At 41.8% G+C, this 13289-nt stretch overlaps 1 protein-coding gene across 5 annotated transcripts in view; it reads left to right on the plus strand.

The window, feature by feature from the left end:
- The window catches only part of LOC309845078 (uncharacterized protein), a 36661-nt gene that overhangs the window by 19475 nt on the left and 3897 nt on the right, over window positions 1-13289 (plus strand). For 4 of the 5 annotated variants that reach the window (XM_082692534.1, XM_082692535.1, XM_082692532.1 and 1 more), the window contains one exon: window positions 13136-13265. In XM_082692534.1, coding sequence (XP_082548660.1) covers window positions 13136-13265 — 130 coding nt within the window. Of the gene's footprint in view, window positions 1-250; window positions 3143-13135; window positions 13266-13289 lie in introns of those variants that run through there. The other variant, XR_014301018.1, reaches the window with a different exon arrangement.

Genomic DNA, 13289 nt, shown 5'->3' on the forward strand with positions numbered 1-13289 from the left:
CCGCTAGAACTGTTAAAGGGTCCTTATCAGTAAAGCTGAGTATCAAGCTGGAACGCTGGCTGGGTTAGGGCAGGGAGGAATGCTCAGAGGTGAGCTGTGGCCAACACAGCTGGTTCTGGAAGGAAGAAAACCCTAGAAGCACAAGGGTCAGAGCCAGAATTATCTTTAGTATCTCCTCATTGAACCCAATCCCCATTTTCCATGTAGGAAACAGGCTCAGATGGTGACTTTCCTTGTTTATATAATGCAGATAACAAAAGTTGGATCTTCTGACAACACCATCGCTGACGCTACTTCTGAAGTTTCAGGAGAGGATGATCCTGCAGACACCAGAAATGCACAAGACACAAGGGAATACAAAACATATGCAATCCAGAAAAGCACAAGTCAGGGAGTGGGCCATTTTCATGGTCAAAGTGGCAGAAGAGGTTGGGACTACAGAGATCCCTCAACCCAGAAAGTGTAAGGCAACCACTTGCAAGTTCAGTGCTTAGGCAAAGTTTGGGGACTGGATGTTCCCCCTGTACTGACAGGAGCTGGGGTCAAGGCATGAACGGCCACAAATCTGCAGGGACGCTGAGAGGCCAAGGAAGAAAAGGTGAATCTTTCTGTTACATGGCTCTGACAGAGACAAAAACAAAGACATTTCCCGGTGGGAAACAGGGAGCAAATTATCATATGGAGCTGCTAGATAAAATACGGGACACCCATTAAGTTTGAATTTCAGATAGACCACAGATAATTTTTTAGTGTAAGTATGTCTTGTGCAATATTGTCCAGTATTATATAGTACATATATATAAGCAAATAACAATTCTTTGTGGTTTGTCTGAAATTCAAATGTAAGTGGTCATCTCATGTTTTTATTTCCTAAATCTCGCAACTCTACTCTCCCAGCTAGACTAATAAGAAACATGATTATTCTCAAGGGTGCTAGACGGTCAGACTCGGGGGTTTTGGAGCCACAAAGCTCTCTCCGGCACTGGGACAGCCTACATATTTGTGCACAAGAAACGTACAAACCATTGCCAGAGCTTCATCTTCCCTTCCGCATAAATAGGTTGTAGTTTTACGAAGGACTCAGTTATTAACATGATCTTGACGCTGAGTTCTCAACCATCTCTGTAAGTTTCCAGAGGCGTGCAAGTTCACTAACCGGTTACAGAGCCAGTGCATGGGTGGGGGGAAATAGTTCCCAGCGTGGAAAGGCCAGGGGATGATGAAAGCCTTGTAGGACAAGCACGTCCTGCCTCCAGCAAGGAGCAACGGCTGTCCCAGCTCTAGACTCAATACTGGCGGACAGTTTGTGGGCACTCCGCTCTGTTGATGTAAAAACATGCATTTGAAAAGGCTATTTCTATGCTCTATTAAGTTATTTCTAATTATTTTAAGGAAAACTGATGTGGAAAAATCTGAACTTGGAAAGGAAGCCCAGGAGTTGCTACTCCTATAGGAAATGTAGCAGGAGAATGTCTCTTGCAGCATTGTTAGTGGTGGTAGGGGGAAAAAAAAAAGACAAGGGAAAAGCGGAATGTCCATCAAAGGGACATGGTTGAGCAAATCATTATGTATTTACATGTGAGAAATTTGTTAACTCTGGCTCTTATCAAACATAATTAGCTAGCACCGTAAGCACTTAAATGGGGGGATTACTGTGCTGTATAATTCAGTGGGAAAGAAGAAAGGATAATGTGTACAATAGAATTTGTTTTAATAAGAAGGTTGGGGCATCTGGGTGGCTCAGCGGGTTAAGCCTTTGCCTTCGGCTCAGGTCATGATCCCGGGGTCCTGGGATCGAGCCCCACATCGGGCTCTCTGCTTGGCGGGGAGCCTGCTTCTCCCTCTCTCTCTCTGCCTGCCTCTCTGCCTACTTGTGATCTCTCTCTGCCAAATAAATAAATAAAATCTTTTAAAAATAAAATAAGAAGGGTGAAAACAAGAAGTAAAATTCTGCCACGCTTCAGTAAGCGTAGGTGTGTATTTGTGTATATTTTTATGAGTGGAGCATGGGAAGATCCACATTGGATGGTCAGTATCTGTTATCTGGGGTGAAGTGGGAGTTGGCAGAGAGATTTTTTGCTTTCTGCTTGTAAGTCTCTGGATTCTCTGACTTATTGCAACAAGTGTGTATTACTTATGAAACTAAGGAAAAAATTAATGTCAAATAAAACATAAAACATTACATGACATGTAGATAAAAAAGGCTTCACCCAAGGGCTTCTTTAAATAGTAGACTCCCTACAGAACTCCTTCTTCTCCAATTCAATGAACGTATTTAAAATGTATTTCAATTCACAAAATTTGAGCTGACAGTTTTTCAAGGAATCGAACTTGCACTATGGTATATTCATGCCATTTATCCATGGGAGCTAACCAGAAGAAGAGTTTGGAAAATTCTAGGTATTGTGAGAAAATTGAGATGAGTTAATGGTAATAAACAGCTTTATCAGGATCACAAAGCTGGGACTCAGTTATCTGTGAAGTTACAGAACACACACGCTCTGTGTATCTTTCTTGCAATGAAAAAGCAGTACATGTTTGTATATATTTATAAAGTCTTACTTAAAAAAAAAAAAGATGTTATTTATTTATTTGACAGAGAGAGAGACTGAGAGAGAGAGGGAACACAAGCAGCGGGTGTGGGAGAGGGATAAGCAGGCTTCCTGTTGAGCAGGGAGCCCAATGTGGGTCTCGATCCCACAACCCTGGGATCATGACCTGAGCCAAAAGCAGAGGCTTAATGACTGAGCCACCCAGGTGCCCCAAAGTCTTACTTTTAAAGATGTGTCCATTCTCTGCTTGTATCATTCAACTAGTGTCTGAAGGCCTGATTTTTGAGGTTCCCATTGTCAATGCTGAGCAGTGTTCTAATCTGACATTTTATAGAGTTACCATCGCCAAGTCTGTACTCTAGAGAGTTTTATGTATTTAGATCCAAGAACAGAAAAGTATTAGGTGCTTTTTTATATCTCTGTATATTTTATATATTTATATTAAAAAGGTATGTATATATTTCCTTTGTTTTCTACAACGACCACAGATTTTCTTTTTTTTTGGAATGGGGTATGTAAATAAAAATAAATATGAAGTGTGTAATGATGTGTTTTTTGTTTTGTTTTTTGTAATGATGTTGTTTATGGGGAGAGGGCAGGTGTCAAATATGGTTGATAGGTAAATAGAATGAGGGTCAATCACCTTTGTATTTCCCTCAATTTCCAGCTGAATGGAAGTACTGAATTGGTTTCCATCTACAGGTGGAGGTCGGTGGGGAGGAGAAGGCTTTTTGCTTTGAACTCATGCTAGATCACTAAATTTGTCGGGCATCTGTCCTGTCCATAAAATTGTAAGAAAAGGATACCAAATATCCATACCAAAAGCAAAAATCATTGCAAAGACGATAAGATAAAATGCATGAATTGTTCTGAGGCCCTTGGAACTGGTGGGATCAGTCCATGGAATACCATTGTTAATTTGCTGCCTTGTTGGGCCCCAAACCAAATAGAAACAAAAGAAAGCCCTCACAGGTACGTATTTAACAATATTCTACTTTGTAAATAGATTCGTATAATAAAGTAATAAAGTATAATAAAGTAAAGATATTTTTCAGTTATGTGAGATTTATTGTTAAGACACATAAAAACTCTGGGCTGCCCCTAGATAAAATGTTTACAGCTCCAGGAACGAACTCATGGCATTGTAGCCCTTTGAACAGTGCGAGCATCCCATGTCTTGGTTTCCTCTAACACGTCGAGGGACTTGACCCAACCTGTTCCGAATGCCAGAATGGTGCCTGTTCTTCTAACCTGAGGGCATTTCTGCAGTTTCCTGGAGCTCCTGCCACTGGACCACTTCTGATCCATGGGAATTCTCGACATTTTGAAGCCACGGGGGGAAAACAATTCTTTGGACTGGAAATATTGGAGGAGATTGAAATGTATGCAAGCTTTTAAACGTGCTTTCCACATCTGAAACCGTTTTATGGACACAAGAGGATAATACTGGAATGTACATAATTTGGTTTCCTCATAAAGTTTGGTATTTTTGAGACCGAACTGAAAATGTTTTTTTGTGAGAAACGTGAGCTTCTCTTTTAATCACAAAGTCCAAGAAAACATTCGATTTACTTAATGATTCCATGTTTGCAAAAAAAAAAGAAAGAAAAAAATAATCTCAGGACTTCTTTCCTCTGTGAGAAGAGAAAGTTCCAGCAAGGCCAGTCGTCCTTCAGGAGAAGGCATGCCTCGGGTTGTGGTGCCCTTGTGAAACAAGCTCCACCTTCCTGTGGCCATATCTGCTCTGTAGCTCTAGTCACTGTTCCCTATTCTGCCCTGTACCCTTTAGGCTCGAAGGGTTTGGTGGTAAATCCATGGTCAAAACCACCTTACTATTAGTCCAACAGCTTGCACGCACACACATAAAGTCCAGAAGAAAGAACAAAACAGCTCTGTACATCCCTTCATGTGGATTACGGCCCATAAGCATCTATCAGGTAGAGATTTAAGAGGGACTGCTTTGCTCTCTTCGGTTCACGTGAGCTCCTCCGTGGCTCTGGTGCAGAGCTGCCACGTATCATAAAGGACGCTGAGTTACACTTGGACTTCACAGAAATGAATGCAGGCAATATTTGGGACATAGATTAATTTGGTATTATGTGCATGCATTGTTTATCTGAAATTCAAATGTCCGTGGGTACTTCGTATTTTATTTGCAAAATCTGGCAACCCTAGTCTGGAGCCTCCATTCTGGGCTTTCGCAGCCACTCCGCATTGCTTCACTCACTCACCTACACACTCATTCAAGAAACCCTTTTGGGTTTAGAGGGGTAGGAGAGGGGCAGAGGCAGAGGGAGAATCTTAAGCAGGTTCCACACCCACTGCAGAGCCTGGCACGGAGCTCAGTCTCACAACCCTGAAATCATGACCTGAGCCAAAATCAAGTTCGAGCTTAATCGACTGAGCCACCCAGGGGCCCCTGGCTTGCAGTTTTAAAAGATCACTCTGGCTGCTCCAGGGAGAACGTATTTTAAGAAATAAAGAATAGAGGCTCAGAGGCCATGTAGGAGGCTGTGCCCCTCCTGGACCGCGGTGCTGCAAGGAACACGGGGTGGAGGAGGGGGCGGATGGACCCGGAACCTGGTTGGAGATCCTTGCTGGAGGACTTGCTGAAGGGCCCTGTTGCGGGTGAGGCACACAGAATCCAGATGATACCCTTCAGCTTCTCAAAGAGGCTGTGCCCTTGCCCTTCTCAACCTTCCCGATCCTGCTCTTTGCTGGCGTGGAGGCCAGGTTTTCAGGGAGTTCCAGACCTGCCTTTTGTGGCTGTTAGGGGCTAGGGTGGGCTGGGGAAGGGAGGGGGGCCTGGGATTCTAAGGGCAGGGAAGAGTGGGGGCAAGGGGTCCTCTCCCACAGCCTAGCTGCTTCTTGGCTCATCTTTCAGATGTTATTCTAAATATATTGGGTCTTCCTTTCCTTCCACTATTCTAACGTCAATCTATCATGCCAGGCTCCAGGAATGGACAAAAGCTGCAAACTTGTCCCATTTTGTAATTGTCCAAAGAACAGTTACATTTGAAATAAAAATTTCAGACAAGAATGAGAAAAGGGTCAGGGTGCCTGGGTGGCTCAGTGGGTAAAGTCTCTGCCTTCAGCTCGGGTCATGATCTTAGGGTCCTGGGATGGAGCCCCACGTTGGGCTCTCTGCTCAGCGGGGAGTCTGTTCCCCCACCCCCGCCCGCCTGCCTGCTGCTCTGCCTTCTTGTGATCTCTCTCTCTCTCTGTGTCAAATACATAAATAAAATCTTAAAAAAAAAAGAATGAGAAAATGGTCAGTGGATGGCCCTTGTCCCTTGAATCTTATGCTTGTGGTAGTTCTGTTTGGATTCATGATTCCAACGGAGATGTTTCTTTGCATTGCCAAGGTTAGGAGGAAGAGTAAAGGTAAAAATGGTAACTAAATCTGCTCAAGGAATAATGTATGTTGGAGGGAAGGAAGCAGGGAAGAAAGGAGGAAGAAAGGAGAGAGGAGAGAAGAGAGGGAGAAAGAGAGAGAGTAACAGCAAGTTTCCCCAGAATAACACATGAACAAGAAGCTGCAGCTTTATTTTTTTAATCTAATGGTCACCAAACCCCACCAGCACAGACATAAAGCAGAAGTCATCTGAGAGCCAGTACTGATTCATATCTGGGAGAGAGGGAGGCTGTGACTTAGCGGGAAAGCAAAACAAAGCAAAACAAGAACAAAAACAAAATCGTCCTAACTTGAGTTTGATCTTGACTCCAGCAGCTGGTGCTGGGAGCCCCCGGCAGGCAGGGCTGCCTGCGTCTCCTGTCCCCACAGCCCTGTGTTTCCTGGAGGATGGGCCACGGCCAGCATTCAGTGTGTGTAGAAGGGAGAAGGGAGGTGCCAGGAAGAACTCTCTGGGCCCCATTACCTCATGATTCGGGGAGGGGTTGAACTGAATGAGCTCAAAGGTCCCTTTCAGCTTCAACGCTACGAGGTTCCCACACCTCTTCTGTTTTCTCGCCACTGCTTCACGCTCACAAATTTCTCAGCAGCCAACCCTGTTTAAAAAACTTTCTTTCTTTTCCTTGCCTCTCTTCTGAGCCTTGGGCATTGAGCAGAGTTCCCAGCAGTTTCTCTCTTCTGCCGTTGGCTGTTTATTATATCTAGACCTTGAGGAGGACAGATAAAGAGATGGATTGGTGGGTCAGAGTCATGTACACTAAAATCTTCATATTACTGTAGAGTTAAGTGCCAGAGAAAAAAATCTAGGAAATTCAGATTTTAAATACTGGTTTCCAAAATGCAGCAACTGCAATTCCAAAACTGCATCAAGCCCCCTTCTTGAAGCCCCAGAAAGCGAATTCTAGAGACACTAACTACCAAGTTCTGCAAGGTTTGGAGCCCGGCAGCTGACCAGAAAAATGGCTTCCTCCCCACCAGGTACTCAAGGTAATGAGTTAATACAGAAACAAATCAATTTTGTATTGCCTGACCTGGGCCTACTCCTTAGTTACATATTGAAGAAAAAAAAGAAAAAAGGAAAAGAAAAAAAAAAGTGGAGTTTTACTCAGAAAAGGTGTTATCAAAACCAATTTAGTTAGCCACTGAGGATTTTTTTTTTTCATCATCTTTTCACAATAGATGATGATACATTGGAATGGATCACAAAAGAATTATCCAAATAATTGCCTGATTTTCTCCTTATGTTTCAGAGAAAAACTTGAATATAAGTGAAGAAGAAGGATAGCTTACCCAGAGATCAGCCTCTAACACTGTTGTCTCTAGATGGAATGTTTTTGTCAGCAAGTAATAGGAAACCCATTTAAATTTGACTGTAATAACATATTATTTATTTAATGTAATACCCATGATTTTAACGTAAAAATTCTGTGGATTCAGAGGCTCTGTTGTGTTATCAAGGACACAATTTTTCTCTCTCTTTCTATTCTGATGCATTTTCTTAAGTCAGCTCTTCTTACGGTCCCAAAATGGCTGCTTTTATCCAGACAGCACACTGTGATGTCAGCAGCCATGGCAGAAAAAGGAATTTCTCTTGTTTTCTGTATGTTCCGTCTGAAGAGAGAGGAAAACCTTCTAGAAGCCTTACCATCAACCTGCCCCGATTTTCACTGGTCATAATGGCATTACATGCTCATACCAACCTACATCCTATATCCTTCACCTGGTATGGGAATAAGACCACCGTGATTGGCTTGAACACACACTATCTCCTAGAAATACAATGTGAGTCATATTTATTATTTTAAACTTTCTAGTAATCACATTAACAACAATAAGAAGACATAGGTGGTATTAATTTTAATAGTATATTTTACTGACCCCAAATATATATAAAATACTATTTCATCATATATCCAACAAATGATTAATGTTATATTTTACATTAAAAAAAAATACCAAGTCTTGGGGAGCCTGGGTGGCTCAATGGGTTAAAGCCTCTGCCTTCAGCTCGGGTCATGATCCCAGGGTCCTGGGATCGAGCCCCGCATCGGGCTCTCTGCTCAGCGGGGAGCCTGCTTCCTCCTCTCTCGCTCTGCCTGCCTCTCTGCCTTCTTGTGATCTGTCTGTCAAATAAATATATAAAATCTTTTAAAAAATAAAAAAAAATACTAAGTCTTTCAAATCTAATGTATATTTACATTAACAGAACATCCCACTTTGGATTAGTCACACTCTGAGTGAGCAAGAGCCACATGTTTCCAGTGGTACTTTCTCGGACAGTGCGGGTCTAGAGCTAACAGGATTTGGCTGTGTACTGGAAAGGGGTCCAGCCTCCCCTGAATTCATGGCCCCTCAGAGGAGGGAGAACAAAATTGGGGTTCTCCCAGCAAAGAAAAGGTGAATGGCCACAGGGGTGGCAACTCTAACCTGTACCTCTTCTCATACTCCCTGGTTTGAGGAAATTACCACCACCTACTTAGTCAGCAAGAGAAATAGGGAATCATTCTAGACTCCTTTCTGTTCTTCATTTCTCGCACACAACCAGTACTAAATGTTTCTCAAATGTGTCTTCTCCTCCTTATCCCATCTGCCATGGCTATGACTCAGAACTTTCTATCACAATCCCACCTGAATCTGATCATGTCACTGACTTCTGTAAGGCTCCTCAGGGCTCCCCAAATTTTCAGGACACAATTCATATCCTTTAGCACAGCATGTAACATTACACTTGGCTTTGTGCCCATGGGCACTCTCCAGTCTGGCCATGAGGAGCTGTGCTTGGAATATCTTTGCTCTTTTATGCCTTCTTCATTCATTCTTCTGTATTAGTCCTTGTCTTTAGGTTACCCTCTTTTTCTTTTTCCTTTCCTTCTTCCATGTTCTTCTAGTAAGCCTTCCTTACCTTTCTTTCCAGGTAGGATCAAGCACCATAGAGCTATATGCATTCTCTGCTCTAGGACATGTCAAACTGAATTGTGCTTGCTGTACCGTTTCCATTAGATGGTGAGCTTCCTGAGGGTAGGAGCTGTGCTTTGATCGCTCTAACCCCACTGCATAGCACATATGGACTGCTTGTCACAATACCTGGTGAAGTAGAGGCTCCATGTCTATTGGATGGATGGATGGATGGACGGATAGATGGATGAATTCTATTCTCCTATCTAGTTTTTTTCCATCTATGATCGGAAAGCAGCCCTTCCCATCTTCCTGCCTTTGAAAACTGTTATTTTCCTATGGCTGTCATAACAAAGTACCATGAACTGAGTGGCTTAAAGAACAGGAATTTTTTGTTTTTCAGTTCTGCTGGATAGAAGCTAGGGTTGGTTGGTTCCTTTTGAGGATTGTGAAGGATAATCTGTCCCAGGTCACTCTCCTAGCTTCTGGCACTCAGGCATTCCTTGGCTTGTAGATGGCAGCCTTCTCACTGTGGCTTCCACCTGTAGATATCTGTGTTTCCACTCCTTATGAGGACACCAGTCAAATTGGATTGGAGCCCATTCCAGTGACCTTATTTTAACTTGGTAATCTGCAAATACCCTATTTTTTTAATATTTAATTTATTTATTTGAGAGAGAGAGAGAGAGATTGAGAAAGAGCATGAGAGGGGAGAAGGTCAGAGGGAGAAGCAGACTCCCATGGAACTGGGAGCCCAATGCAGGACTCAATCCTAGGACTCCAGGATCACGGACCTGAGCCGAAGGCAGTCGCTTAACGAGCCGAGCCAACCAGGTGCCCAAAGACCCTCTTTTCAAGTAAGGTAACACTCGCAGGAGTTAGGGTTTCAACATCTTTTGTGGGAGACAATTTAACCTATATCAAGACTCATAGTTGAAGTCAGGTGTATTTATTTTCTATTGCTGTGTGACAAAGCACCAGGAATGTAGTAACTTAAAACAACACACCCTTAATATCTCATTTCCATAGGTCAGGAGTCCAGGCACCGCTTAGCTGGAATCCCTGCTCATTCTCACAAGGCCCCAGTCAAGGTGTTGACCAGAATGTGTTCCCATTTGGAGGCTTGGAGAGGGTCTGCTTCAAGCTCATTCAGGTTGTCCTGGTCCTACCCTTGTCCTATAGGACAGAGTGCTCTGGAGTCTGCCTGCCGTTCCCTGCCCCACGGTCCTCTCTGTAGGCAGTTCACAGAGGGGGTTTTGCTTTGTCATGTCTTGTAGGGAAGAGTCTCTCTCTGTGGCTCCAGATGGAGTTGCTCCCTTTTTATGCTTTCTCTCTCTCCTTCTTTCTCCGGTTATGGGAGCAGCATATTCTACTGCTGTATTCTAGTGATCATAAGCAAGTCACAGGAGATTATATGGGGAGGTGACTCCTGGTCATAGTGGGTGTGTTTCTTTTTGGGTCTCCCAACTTGCCCATAGCAGCTTTGTTCTGCTGCCATCTCACAGATTCAACAAAATCTGCCAAAGATTGTGGGGAGGAAGAAGGAATGGGGGTCATGCTCAAGAGATTCCGGTGGTCTCAAAAGAGCATAATTTTAAAAATTAAGCACAAATTAAATTGATTTTCATCTAATATTAAATCAAATTAAAGATTTAAGTTAAATTACTATTGAGTAAATAGTAATTACATTAATAGTATTAAATATTGACAATAGTAAATATCAATTATCAATTATTAAATCAGATGGAGTATTTATATGCAACATTTAAATAACATTTATGAAAAAGCAATATTTAATATTGAAATAGTCATACAGTCATCATCATCATAGCCAATAGCAAGGGCTGACCACGTGTCAAGCATTATTCCAATGCAGTGTAGAATATGGTATTTCATTTCATCCCTCCCACTGACCTATGCAATGGAAACTATTACTATTCCTATTTTACAGATGATGATACTGATGTACAGAGGAGCCTGTGAAAATGTCCTTAAGTCCCACTGAAGGTAGAGCTAAGAAATGAGTTTCAAGTTTCTGAACCCCACAAGATTGCTTGATGGCAAAACCCACATACTTAACTGTTGAGCTTGACTGGCTGCCCTTGGAGTGGTGCTTCTCCAAGGATTAATGTGGACACTGCTAGCATTTCTCTGTGATTCTCTTTTCCAGTTTTTCCTTAGGACTGATCTATTTTTCATGAATGATTAACCTATTCAAATCACATAAAAAGGTATAAACAATTTACAAGGCAAAAGGGATTCGTTTGTAATTAGGTATTTCTTAGCTGGTATTGCTGACATTCAGATGGTTCTCTACAGTGGGACATTTTTTAAAGAGATTTACTTCTTTGAGAGAGAGAGAGAAGATAACTAGTCCCAGGGTTTCTGATTCAGCAGGTCTGAGATGGGAACTGAGGTTCTGGATTTCTATAACACTGAATGATAGCTCCAAATGATATGGAAGAACATAAAAGAGATGGTTATATCAATAAAGACAAATCCTGTTTAGTGTATGTTCTTGATATACTCATGGGGCAGACACTGGGTTACATGTAAGGCAGCAACAGTGCCCAATTGAGAAACCAAATTGCTCACCTTGCAGCTGGTCCTGTCACTGCAGTCATGTGACACAGTTTGGGCCAATGAAATATGAAGCAGAAGTGTTCGTGAGTATAGCCTTTTGGAAATACTATCATCTTCCTGGCTAGGGGGAAAAAAAAGATTCAACTTGCCTTTGCCTTTTGTATATGGCTGTTCCCTCTTCATCCTGCCTGGAGCTTAGATGTAAGCCCTGGAAGGATGGTGGCCATCTTGTGACCACACATGGAGGATGGTGGTCTGGAAAGCTAGCAGGTGGTTGGTTTGTTGAGCAACTACACCAGTTCTGCACTGCCTACCTTTTTTAATTGAAAACAAACAAACAAAAAATACTTCCCATGGCAAGTTTTAGACACTTTCTACATTTGTTTTAGTATCTACATAGTATTCCATTTTTTGGATATACTGTAACTGAATTTTGTGAATCAATCCTTCATTGATGGACATTCAAGTTCTATTTTTTTTTTTTCTTTTTTGTACATATGAAAAAGAACACAACTCCTGAGGTTTGTTCTGGGAAAGGGAAGACTTGGCCATCTTCAGCATTTCTTCTCACAAAGACTGAAGTATGCTTGTTTCCTGTCCCAGGATAATCAATGTAGGAACAGGAATATAGACGTGTAGTATATGTCTGTTTTTTCTGGCTTGAATAAGGAAATTCCAATAATTGATTATAGAGTTCCCCAAATCTGTGTCATTTTAAGAAATACTGTACGTTTAGTCCCTTCTTATAATTTGGCATAAAAAGAAGGTCAGAAGGTTTCTGGCCTCCCAGAAAAGTCCAGACTTCTCTCTCATAGGAGTAAAAACTTGGACAAAAAGACACACATTTACTGCTAAAACTAATTTTCAGAGCTGGTTTAGTCTACACCATATAGAAAGAAATCAAAATTTAAAAGTTTTCCAATGACATAATCTTATTCAAAATGAACCCAATTCTCTTTTTAACTCTTCTTAACTGAATGCAGTTTAACTTAACTGCATTCAGAGTTGACAACGCCTTCACAGGGTTGTCTAAAATAATGGTGGATATTGCTTTACATTTGTATTAATAGACGGATCATTTCAAAAATTTTTGTCCAAACAAAAGAAGCTGACTACAAAGGCAAATTGATCTCCTCTTTTTCTCAGATAAAAAAATTTGCCAGGCATTAAAAATGAAATGAAACTTCCTCAGTTTCAAGTATTTGAAGCCCCACCACGTCCCCCAATAAATAAACGTATAACCAGTTTCCCTTTTTGCTTTTGCTTCTCTAACTAAGTCTGGATCCCACTATTGAATAATCACAAAGACTTTATGGCAGAAGATTCCAGAAGTTAGTGAGCCCTTAACTACAAGCAAGGAAAATTACTGAGCCTTTCAAATGAGAAAAAGCAATGATCAAACATCTTTTCAAAGGAATGTTAAAGACTCTGGGATTATGTGATGTTCTAGGAATGCGCATCCTTGTTTATCTTTGAGTGGACCTACAACTGCTTAAAACATTTACAGAAAGCTGACAGTAATGCAAATAACCCTTGCCTATAAAGATATAATTAGTTTGTCTGCAGAATGTAATTGATTAACGCTCCATTGGTGGACCGTGTTTTACAAATGCATCTCAACATTTCTTCACTGTATTTTCCTTTGTGCTCTATTTCTAATCTGTATTTATAATTTGTTCATTCTTTTCTGCAGGTCAGCTACTGCTCCTCTCTCCGCTAACCATCCTCCATCCATCTCCTGTTGTCTTTTCTGGAGCCTCTTTCTGCTTGCAGCCTAATAACTTGGTATTACCACTTGAGTCATTTGCTGAGACTTCAGGAAGGTGAGTGGATGGATGTGTGTATTC

Source organism: Mustela nivalis, assembly GCF_964662115.1.
Source record: "Mustela nivalis genome assembly, chromosome: 12".
Classification (NCBI taxonomy): Eukaryota; Metazoa; Chordata; class Mammalia; order Carnivora; family Mustelidae; genus Mustela; species Mustela nivalis.